Source organism: Pocillopora damicornis, chromosome 3, assembly GCF_964200805.1.
Source record: "Pocillopora damicornis chromosome 3, jaPocDami1.2, whole genome shotgun sequence".
In the NCBI taxonomy this organism is placed as follows: domain Eukaryota; kingdom Metazoa; phylum Cnidaria; class Anthozoa; order Scleractinia; family Pocilloporidae; genus Pocillopora; species Pocillopora damicornis.
The window spans coordinates 10,515,022-10,527,492 of NC_142672.1; the positions used below are offsets into that span (position 1 = coordinate 10,515,022).

Here is a 12,471-nt window from a genome sequence, read left to right on the forward strand (position 1 = left end):
AGGCACGGATGTTTCAAGACCCCCTGCGTCGAAACTATTCTGTACCCAGAGTTCTCACGGTCAAATAAGCAAGCAAAAATGTCCGGCCGAACCATGGACGCTGAAAACCATCGGCTACTACTAACAAGCTCTTCAGCATAAAATAGCTTTCACGAGACCACCGAAAATTATACTCTACAAATTCAGCGCAAATGTTAGGTGTTGTTTGTTTATCACGTCCCCGAGTCCCCGCGTGTCCCCGAGTCCCACGTCCCCGAGTCCCATGTCCCCTTCCCACTTTTAGTCACAGCCGACAAAAACGGCGCGCGAGCGCACCCGTCCCACAAACACTTCCTTCAGCAATTGCTTTCAAGGGGATCTGATGAATTTCAGATTCGCTAAAATGTATTAAGAGCTGTCAGACTTGAAGCTATATATTTGCTTAGATAAGACTTTTATAAATTTCGACTGTGATCTAGCACGCGATTATCGGAATGTTCGAGAATGCACGACTTGCAAACACGCTTCACACACACCTCGTTCACACCTGTAGAGCTCGCAAAATTCCCTTTTTTATTTTTCGCAAATCAAAATTGAAAACATTTGGCGAAAAAAACTTGAATGCATAAAATGTCTGCAGTCACTCTTCGGAATTCATGCTTCTCATGCGCCGGTGTCCCAGCGGATTTGGACCCCCTAGATTTGGACCCCTTCCGCGGATTTGGACCCCCCAACAAAACTGAGTGAAAACATCATCTTTAACGTTTTAGTAAAAATGGATGATACTTTACGTTCCAGTGGGTACTAAAGTATGTTTTTAACTCAAAACATGCGTAGCGTTAATGCATACGAACTGGCATCCCGTCGGATGTTTCTTTTGACCAAGGGAAAATGGGCAAGAATTTAGTTTGTCTGGAGTGAGGTCGTTTTTGAACCTTTTCCGCGATAGTCGAACACCGCTAGATTCAATAAGAGACAAACTTGTGACACTAATTTATTGTCATTGTTCAATGCCAGAGTGTTGGGACGACATGGTACAGTGCGAGTTGTGCGAAGAAAGGTTACACATGAGCTGCGAGGGATTTAAGACTGCCCCGGAGGGCGAGTGGCTCTGCATTGTCTGCAGATTGCCAGACTCTAGACGTCTTCGTAATTGTTTAGGTGTTATTTCGCATCCCTCAACAGTTAATGATCGTTAAAATTAGAAAATAAGATTGAGTTCGATGTAATAGTCTCCACTTTTGCTAGGACGTTGACATTAATGTTGATTTGCATCTAAAAATAAGCTTAGAGTTCCAATAGTTCAGAATAGAAACATTTTTACTTATCACAGGCTTTACGAACGACTTGTAATATGAGTAGTTTCTTCGTTCTTCTTCACAAACTGGTTAATGTTATTATTTTAGAAAATCAGACTGAGTTATTTTTGTGACTGGACGCAATAGTCTCCACTATTGTTATGACGTTTCGTACCAATGTTGATTCGCATCAGAAGAAGCAAAGATTTATTGTAACAATTTCAATAGTTCGAATGGAGTAGTTTGTTCACATCTAATTCTTGCGTTAACTGTATGACTCGCTATAACGAATGCGGTAGAATTGGAACGAAATGGCTGGTTTTTTTTTGTTTACTTTTATTGAGGAAATGTTGTGTTGTGATTGAAAAGAACATCGACAAAAAAGCTTGCAAATAGAATTAAATAGAATTAGTTACCAAATATGATACAAAGGATGCTTAAAAGGAAAGTTTGGTTGGGTGGTCCAAATCTACGAAGGGGGGTCCATATCCGCTGGTGGATTTGGACCGGGGGGGTCCAAATCCGCTGTGACACCGGTAAAAGGCGGCTGTGCACAAATTAAAACGCCAATAACAAGAAGTAAAATACCAACTTCGGCCTACAATCATCAAATATGCTCGTTCAAGATCTCCTTTTAAAGCTCTTAAAATTCTCTGTTTTAATAAATAAAAGTCAAACTTGAAAAACATTGAGCGAAAAAACCTGAAGGCATAAAATGTTTTCAACGATTATTTGGAGTTCATTGACACGTGAAAACAAAAAGGATACACTTGTAGACGCTGCCGCTTGAGATCGCTTTATTGCGCTATTATTTCATTCCTTTGAGTCTTCCTCCAAAAGATCTCACTTTTCCCAGAACGACTGACTCCACCGCTTTCGGTGGTTCTACGTGACCCTCGAAGTAAATACCCAAAGGAATAAATCGAGCCTTCTATGCACAAAATCCAGCGGTAACACCCATTTCTGAATGAAACACTTCAATCGACCTGAAGTTGTTACGCGAATTTTGAGTATAGCTACTAAGCTTACGTCTTCCTGTTTAATATAGCAAAATACAATGAGAATACAAATTCTAATAACATTATAAAATTTACATGCCTTCCAAATAATACATTAGTAAAATGTAAAATACTATAAAATATGATGCAATTTACAACAGATATAAAAATACATGCTTGTGATTTTAAATGTTAAAATTGACAAAACTAAGAATTTTCCTCTCAAATTCGTAAAAATCCTCGCAAGCTCTCAGGCCATCAAATAGGGAATTTCATAGTTTAACAGCTAGGTAATTATATCAATGTAGACCATACACTTTTTTTCCCGGCTGAGAAAGTGACAGGATGTGGTGATCACGTAGGTTGTAATTTTAGAACGAGGAGTAAACATAGTTCTCACAGGAGAAATTTATCGATACTTTGCACGGTTTGCTACACAGTAAAGAGAACATTACCATAAACTCCCTCGTTAACATTTCTATTTATTTTTTCTGTGGACTTCTGAAAAGCAGTTTTGCTAAAAAAAGTACCATGTGACCAATATGTTATCGGAATGAAACGCATTAAAGCTTATTTCTATGTGAATTTTCTATTTTCGAAGCACCTGGAGTGTGATCCTAAGATCAGACCTCTGAAAAAGAACCTGCACTGAGATTTTTGTCAAACTTTAACCATTGGTTGTTTACCTTGAAGGAATGTAAATTTTGAAATAAAAAAAATACAGGTCCCATATGATTGCCAAAATACATAGAAAATTATAATTACCGGATCCTACTACGTTCGCGTTTCCAAAATTGAATTCCTTTTCCTTCGAAGAGAATTCGTTTATATTTATTTTACGGAAAGATAATACGTGCCCAACACCAAGGTAGAGAAAAAATGATAGAGCAACCTCCTCGTTTGGAGAAAGTGACAATTTACCTCTCTGGTGAGTACCGAGCACAAAGAAAAGAGCCACCATTTTTTAATCTGCGCGCAGCGGTCAGGTGTAAAATCATGCTCAGTAAGGATGTCCAATGCAATATTACGAATGACCTTAAAAGTGCATGATAGGAATCAAACCGATCGCACGCCATTCAGATTCAAGCACGTGCCAAAAATGATTCAGCTAGTACTTGGTAAAATAAAATAACATCCCCTAATTTCAAACCTTGCCAAACATACGAGGGTCTTCGCTTAAGATTTAAATCAAGGTGGGAGGGCATTTTGCAGAACTGAGCTAAAAAAGAAATCATAAAACTCATTTGTTCATAAACTCTTTCTGCAAAACACTTACAGGACAACCTCCCACGTAGTAAATGCTTTTAGTTGACGATACTCCGACCATTTTCCATTCCTCTGAAATTTCATGCCTTTCTCCCATTCTGAATAATGAAATTGATTTTTGAAATTAATCAATCTAATCATGTCTTATGATTTCCAGGTTGGGAGGGGGGGGATACCCCAGAGATGTCCTTCAGTAGCATACGCACCATTACAATTACATTGGTAATAGCAGAATTACGTTAATTCTGTTAAAAGCAAAACCGACCAAACCTGTTTTAAACAGGTTCCTCAAGTTCGTCAATGATCTCCTGTATGCTTGGTCTCGCCTCGGGCTCTGAATGCAAACATCCCCGGATAAGGGCTCGATTCAATTTGTTTTTAACCATGGCGACTTGCCGATCACGCCTCATTGGATCTGGCAATTCCCGGATGCACATCTCACAGAGGAGGACACCAAAACTGTACATATCAACCTGAACAAGATAAGGGACGAAAATGAGAGGAAATACAGCACTGCACTAGAGTTTCTTACGTCGAATGAGAGAAAATGTCTCGATCCATTTCTATCTCGAGATAAGCGATAACACTTGACTATATAGACCCCATGGCAGACTCGATTAGTATTCGTTTGTATTCAAGTAGATTAGCCCAACTAGAATTGTCAGTATGTCCTAGGAAAAATAAAAACCTTACCTCAAAGATCAGACTAGTTAGGCTAATATACAAGAGTACAATAGAATACCAATCCGGCCTGTCAATTACACATACTGTCTATTTTATGTCAACAAAATAAAAAAATCCTGACCTACTAGCGATATTAACAAGATAAATATTAATGTCCGTTACCTTAAGCTTAAGTCAATTCATAAACTTACGTGCACGTGAAATGCCCGCATATATACAATAAACAAATTACAGCTAACCTTGACAGTTTGATTTTTAGTAAGTGCTTCAGGAGCACTGTATATCATGGCACCAGGAGCAACTGTCATGGTCTGCTGCATAAAGTTGGCAGTTCCATAATCTGACACTTTGCCTCGCCAATGTTCACCCTGTCGCCAAAGTAGCACATTTGCACTGCTGATGTCGCGGTGAATAATAGGAGATGGTTGCTTTTGGTGAAGGTAGTTTAGCGCCCGAGCCACATCCAGGGAAATAACAGACATTTCAGCCTCAGAAAGAGGTCTCTGTTCCAACAGAGTGCGTAAACTTGTTTCCATAACCTCTGTTACAAACAATGGATTCCCTTCGTCATTTGTAGCTCCGATGAACTGCAGCAAGCAAGGGTGGCGGCATCTTGATGCAATATCCATTTCTCGCTCAAATAATTTGCGGTTGTGAGGAGAGAGAATCAACTCATGGATCTGTTTCACTGCAACAGAACAACCACAATATTTGCCTTCAACAACACTTCCCCAGCCTCCTCTGCCGAGAAACCTACCCGTCAGCTGAATGTGATCCCGTGAAATGACCCACTCAGGAGACTGTTGTCGTTGATATTCACGTAACTCATCCTGAGCTGTAGACAGAGTTGTTTCCAATTCTTTCATTTCCTGGTCTTTTTCCTCCAGTTGTTGCCTTAGGGCAGTAGCTTGATTCTGAAAATTTGCAGTTTCTTCATTTTTTTCTTGTAGCTGCCCTCGGACAATCGTCATTTGCTGAGTTACATCTCTCAGTTGTCGTTGATGTTCACGTAACTCATCCTGAGCTATGGACAGAGATGTTTCCAATTCATTTATTACCTGGTCTTTTTCCTCCAGTTGTTGCCTTAGGGCAGTAGCTTGATTCTGTAAATTTGCAGTTTCTTCATTTTTTTCTTGTAGCTGCCCTTGGACAATTGTCATTTGCTGAATAACATCCCGCAGGTTTGTCAGCTGCTGCTCTATCTCAGCTGATTGTTTCCTTGAAGTTTCTTCAAGTTGTTCTTTTTTCTTCAGCTTTTCATGTAAGCTGGTCTCTCTCAACTCTTTCTCTCGTAGTTCTGCTTGCAAATGTGTCACCATTTCCTCCAGTTCTCTCACCAGCCTGTGAACGTTTCCTCCTGGTTCATTTTCCTCCATAAGTCGCCTGTCTGTTTACAAGAGGAGAAATCCGTCTTCAATTTTTTGTTAGTTTAAGAGCGAAATGAGGAACCTGTGCCTAGCCGGAAGTGGAAAATATATACTTTTATTCACTAGTTGAATTCTTTTCCATTTCCACTCCGCAATTTCACTTGACTTTCTATCTGAGACAAATTTGGCTGTTACCACAGATCCATTATTTCTATATGCTCCTTGCACTAACTGCTTCACTTCATCTTTAGATTTTGGTGATCTTGTGTTACGACATACCCATAACTTAACGAGGAATAACAGTTAAGGTGATTTCTCAGAAGTGTACGGCACATCCTGGGTGGGCCACTTGGCTTGAGTACAGACTTTACCTTTAACCTTACAGTTGTGATACAGTTTCGCATTAAAAAGGGTTCTCCTGCATCTTACTACAACTTCTCCCGCTTTACAAGCTTTAGAAAATTTTCACTTAAAATAACTTGGAAAAATGTATAGGTCTAGTCAAGCCTAAAAGCAAAGTGCCGGATTTTTTTTTTTTTTTTGGGTGTGCACATCTCATTTGTGTTGTTCAGCCTGGCTTGCTTACCTTTTTCAGCATTTAAACAGACATCAGTGGTTGGTGAGTTAGCAAAGCGGGAATCTGGTCGGCAAATCTCCAGTAAAACAAAGAAACCTCTTCCTTTTGGGCAGGTGAAATATCTTTCTTTATTAAAAGTCCCATCTGAACACGTAGACTCCTCCTCTTCCTTCAAGGAAAGAAAGTAAAGATAAATGTTGGTGATACAATAATTAATAATAAAGTGCTAAAAAGGTAAAATATATCGTTTACTGTAATTTTTTTCATTCTGTCTGAGACTGATAAATCTCACTCACCAATTCCAGACCTGCTACCACCTTTTCCTTCACTTGTGGCATATTTCCCATCCAGCGAATGACACCATATCTTGGAACACCATCCGCCATAGGAACCTCTACCTTAGATCCAACCTCTAAACCATAATGGTTATCACCTGACATGACGCCATTGCCACCTGCAGGAAAAATGTCACTATTACAACAAATACTGGTCACTGGCAAAATAATGCTTAACCATTTGCAAACCGTCAACAATTTGAGCCTTACTACAGTTGTGATGGTGGAGGACATGGTGGCCAACTAGTAAGTGTGCTGGACTCTGGGATGAGAGATCGAAGGTCCCAGTAACTACAAGTAAACAGGCCTGTAAAGCAGTTCTGTTTTCATTCAAGATGGGAGTTCCAAAAGCTTTGAGAATTATACAATAAAGCTATCAGCTAAAGAAACAAAGTGGACTGGTTAGGGTGTCAGAGCTTACTTCTCAATTCTCTTACTTTTAATTTTAAAATATGACGTTAGGCCTGCTAAGTTAGCAGAAACATCAAGAACAGGCCCCTGGCCCAAGGTGTTGCGATCTTGGGCAAAACACTTAACTCTCAAGGTGTCTCTCTCCACCCAGGAGTATACATGTTGTAAATGGGTACCAGTATATTGTCAGGGAAGCCTGATAAAATACTGCAGGTACCATCCCATCCTGGGGGGGGGGGGGGGGGGGAGAAGTGATGCTGCTAGTCACTTCACACTAAGGAAACCAGAATAAGCTCCTGCTGGGTGGGCCACTTGGCTTGAGTACAGACTTTACCTTTAACCTTACAATGATAAACTTTCACATAAAAAAGGCACTCCTACATCCTCTCTCACTTTAGAAGCTTTCACAAAATTTTCCCTTATAATAGCGTGGAAAAATGTCAAGGTCTGGTCAAGCTCAAAGGGAGAAGCCCAGATGTGTTTGTTTTTTCCTTTTTTTTTGGATGTGCACATCTCATTTCTGTTGTTCAGCCTTGTTAGAGTAGGTACCCACTTGAATTAATTCATAAAAGCTTTGTGTGTCAGTTGTGCATTTTCTCTATTCTTCAAACATATTTCAGAAGTAGCTAAGAAACACATCAATACTTAATAGAAATAAAAAGTATTGTAACAGGTCCCCTTATATCCTTTGACTTGAGTATCAAAGGGAAAATAAAATAAGCAGAATAGGGGAGAAACATATGACCCAAAAGCACTGTAAACTAAATCATCTTCTGTGTCTTTGCTTCAATTCACAATTTAAAACTGCTAAACTAAATATATTCTGTAGTAAATAGCTTAATTCTGAAGATGACTTGAGGCATCTCTTGATGCTTCCATACTTGTGGGGATCAGTCACCAGCAACACTACAATACATGCACTTCCATTAAAATTCTCCAACAGAAGTGCATAATACAGTTGAACCTGTATTAAACAGTCACCTACAGGGAATAGCAGGGTGACCACTTAATACAGGGTGACCACTTAATAAGGGTTGACCACTTAATACAGGGTGACCACTTAATAAAAGTTCAACAGAAAAAAGGTTTTGTACAAAATGCCATTTCGTTCTACGGTTGACCACTGATTCTACAAAAACTTGCTAAAAAATATTACTAAAATTGATTTGGTTTGTATGAGTATTTTTTTGTATGAGTGGTCCCGCTTTAAGTGATCATTCAATACAGGTGGAAAGCAATACAAACAGGCCACTGGGACTCAATTAAAGGGTGACACAACCGCTTAAAAGAAATGAAAATTGCAATGTTAAAGGGGGAAAAAATTTTGGAACTTTGTCTGTCTGTAGTAACAAATCAGCATTGAATTATACATTTAACTGATTCCAAAAAATTAACAAAAATATATTGAAAACCACCCAGTTCCCTTGTTAACTGCCAAATCATCTCTAGGCAATGCAGATGCATGTGAGTGTGCATATGGCTTTTCTGAAATGTCTTTGGAAGACATTCCTTTTCCATTTTCCCTTCCACCATAGCTTCCACAATTTCACTGGTCTTTCTTTCTGAGACAAATTTAGCTGTTGCCACAGGTCCATTATTTCTACGTGCTCCTTGCTCTAACTGCTTCACTTCATCTTTAGATGTTAGTTATTGATGAGAAGTTACATGTGTGGCAGGTTGTACACGTTCCTTACATTCTACTGTCCAAAGAAATCACCATCAAAAATTATTATCATCTCAAATGGATATCTCTTTGTTGGCTCAAAAGTTTCTTCTACCTAAGGAACATCATTTATCCCTTATTTTCACACTAAGAGGATAAAACAAACAGCTTGCCAAATGAGGTTGATTTGCATTTCCTTTGTTTAATAATTATAAGATTAAATTACATATACGTGAAGGTTAAATTGTCTGGCCCCCAATTAATTTTAAACTATGATATACCCACAATTTACTGAGGAATAACACTTAAAGTGATTCCTCAGTATTTTACCGCACATTCTGTACTGCGAATTAAAATCACATAATCAGGTAAATGAGCACACCTGCATCCTTATAACACAATATTGTTTTCCAATCAATGGACCAGGTAAAAAGGTACAATGTTCTGCAGCTCTTGAACCAGCTGGGTGACCTATATTTTTAATGCATAGTTTTGGTAAAGAAATTATCTATGTAGCCAAAACCTAAATTTCCTTCTCTTTGTAGTCACTGTGTTTGAGAATTAATTCAAAGGTTAGCAGGGCTTGAATATTTTGAAACTGGTAGTGAGATGGGATGCAGTATGTGTATTTCATGTTTTTCCAATATTTCAAAATGGCTTTCCATGTAACAATGCTTCACTACATGAACAGGGGGTCAAGTTGTGAAATGAGTATCAGTCAATAATTCAGTCGCATGTGCTGAAACATAAAGGAGAGTATGAATCTGTGGATGCAGTGTTGTTTGGTAGTTCATTATTAGGGTTTGACTTCCATTTAATTTATATGAGTCTATCCCAGAAATGGACTATAAATAAGACAACAAGTGTAGATCTTAGAGGCATTTAGGTAACATGAAGGTCCAGTAATTATAACTTCTTGTTTCAAAATCAAAGTGATGTTGTTTGTAGATTTTGTATGAAATAATATCAGTTGGTCAAGATATTGTTTTGTGTTATGATCAGTGTGTAAGAACAAAGCATGCAAAAACAATTATACATCTAAATAATATAAATGCACAGGTTTTGAAATGGGATTTTTGTGCAAATAGCTATATATTATCATGTGCTTCACACTTAACATGTCTTTCGAATTTTCCAATCCAGGTTTCACTGCTATCATTTTCAATGTTAACACAGTCACAATATTCCTGAGTAGTGTTTTGATGGTTTCAATTGGTATTATGGTCACCATTTGACAAACCAGGCTGCACTGTAATCTTAGTCCCATCAATCTTTGTTGCTGTTGAATGCAAAAAAATGTTGCAAATTCTTCTAAAGTTGCATATTTGCAAACTTTTTTCTTTCCATGATGGGCTGATGAGCCCTTGACATCCAGAAAGATAAAATTTTAACTAAAACGTTTTATTTCCAATTCATATTTGTGCAGAAGTCTGTGATAAGTTGTTACACCTTTCGTTTCATCCTGATCAAGGTAGACCTTGGAGCTCAACTTATTATTCCAAGGAATAATCAATTCCAAAAATAATGGAAATTTAAGACTCAAAGTGACGTTATTAGCTTCAGAGTAACAAAAGATGCAATTTTCAAATGCTAAAATGACTTTGGCTGGAAAATGCCTTGCATTTAATTTATAGCTTCTGGTAGCACAAGATTATCTGGTATTATCTGGATTATCTGACAAATTTTTATACAAACTTTAGGCATGTACAGTGATTTGAGAAAAATTAAAGAGTAAAGCTATCAATTTCTTTTCATTAATAATCGGGCAAAGAGAAAATCAGGCAGGATTTCACATTAAGAAAACACTGATATGGCTGCAATGGAAGCTGAAAATGCCACAAACAAAACCTTTTACTGTGAAACATAACTAAAATATTTTTATAAATTGTTTGTAACTTACAGAATATCTTCAGTTATTAATATGTTCCCTTTTGCCCATTATGAAGCAAAAGAGGGTTTGCAAACATACACTTTTTAAATACATTTCTGAATCTTTTTGAGACTCTATAACTAAAAAAAATCAAGGTTGCATGAAATAGGATGGAACAGAAGGTCTGTGACAACTTATTATGCAAGTTTATAAGAACACACAAATTGGAAATAAAAGGTTTTTGAAAAACTTTTGTACCTTTCAGAAAGTCTACAATCACTTACACAACCCCACACAGATGGAAAGAAAAAAGGTATACAAACATAAAACTTTAGAAGAATCTGGACCACTTTTTTTAGCTCTTCATCTCACACAACAACAAAGATCAAGGCCGCAAAAAACAGAGGGGCCTAGTATAGGGTCGGTCAATCCCAGCATTCATTCTGACCCCAGTGATAAAGTTACATATCACTCTGTCACAAACCATTCATTCTACCTGCAAAAGACCTGAAAATTCAGGAAAAAATGCACTTCAGGACACCATACGTCACCATACACCTTAAGCTTAAATGTTTCAATTTACTACACTTCTTTTAAACTGTAACACTGACTCTGAAAAGCTGGTTTACTAACTCAGGACAGACTCCCTTCAACAGGTGTCAACCACTACCAGCACCATACAAACAACTCATTCATGACATTAATATCACCATAGAACTGAACAGAATGACCTAGCTTTACTGACGGTTTGAGACCATCTGATCACACTTACCCACTTTTTTGGCAATTTTTAAAGATTTCAAGTCACCTTCATCTTCTCTAGGTGTCAATTTGTCCAGTCCAACAAAAATCCCAGAGTCTGGTTGACAGGTAAAGTATTGCTTCTTTCCAAAGGTTCCATCACATGTTCCTGACCCTGGATGTTTCTAGATGTTAAACCACAGATCATAATCATTAATTTTTGAAGATTATTGTCATCATTGACCGTCATTATGACTTTCATCATTATCATCATCATTAACATCACCATGGCTGCCATCATAATTAATGAAAAATTTTATCCCATACCGACTGTTCAGCATCCAGTGTGCAACATACAATTGTACACCATACTATCAAGAGAGCAGGATTACAAAATCTTAACAGAAAACATGACATTATTCTGAAATAGAGATGACACCTTGCACATGAATGTTTCAAGGGCAAGTTTTACCATTACATACTGTTGAATGAATCGTTTAAATCTCCCCTTCAGTCTAAGAGTCTCCTAGGAAGATGGACATTGAGGACATTGAAATACTCACGAGATGTAAAAGCAAGCTTAACTCGGTGTAACACGGTACCTCAGTTGTGTTGCCGTTTGTACGGAATTTACATAATGTAAATTGTTACAGCCAGCAACGCGACTTAATAAGTACACGAGTACTTACGGTGAGTTCAACTCCAAACCAAGTTCCCAGACGGGGCGGTAATACACCTTTATAGCAAACAATACCAGGCAAAACATTTGAATGTTCTTTCACTTCAACGAAAACAGTACTTCCTAGTGACAATTGTCGGCCAAATACCATAAGTTTCCTATCTATGTACGTTTGGTATCTTCCTTCAGATGAAGTAATTGCTAAAAGTAAGTTGGTTTCTTCCTCAGACAGTCGAGCCACATCCTCCGTAGGACACTCAAGACATAATGACTTACGTTCAATTCCAACAACAGCTACTTTAGTTGAGTCCATAGACTGTTCAGCCTCAGGAACACCTTTTAATATCTCGCCTCGCAAAACTTGCGTTAGTCTAGACTTCATCGTAAGGCCGAGCGTCAACCAGTTTTTTTCAAGTGCGAGTCGTCCGACACTATCATGCAGAAGAATATACTTATTACTGGGTTCTTCCATTTTGTACCGAGTATATGGGAACGACGATTTCGCCTTTACTGTAAAGAAACCGAGCATTGATCCCCATCAAGGGGGAAGAAGAGCGCCATCTTTCTGGGAAATGTCTTTAGCCTCGATCTCATGAAGAATGG

General features: G+C 38.2%; 1 protein-coding gene across 1 annotated transcript; it reads right to left on the reverse strand.

The window, feature by feature from the left end:
- Positions 1-1,923: 1,923 nt before the first annotated feature.
- Positions 1,924-12,458, reverse strand: LOC149048183 (uncharacterized). The gene is made up of 6 exons (XM_089201674.1): positions 11,879-12,458; positions 11,221-11,374; positions 6,466-6,623; positions 6,179-6,338; positions 4,465-5,612; positions 1,924-4,014 (listed from the first exon to the last, which is right to left on the reverse strand). Exons 1-6 carry the CDS (start codon positions 12,395-12,397, stop codon positions 3,817-3,819), a joined length of 2,337 nt encoding a protein of 778 aa, XP_089057800.1. The 5' UTR covers positions 12,398-12,458; the 3' UTR covers positions 1,924-3,816.
- Between the last annotated feature and the right edge of the window lie 13 nt (positions 12,459-12,471).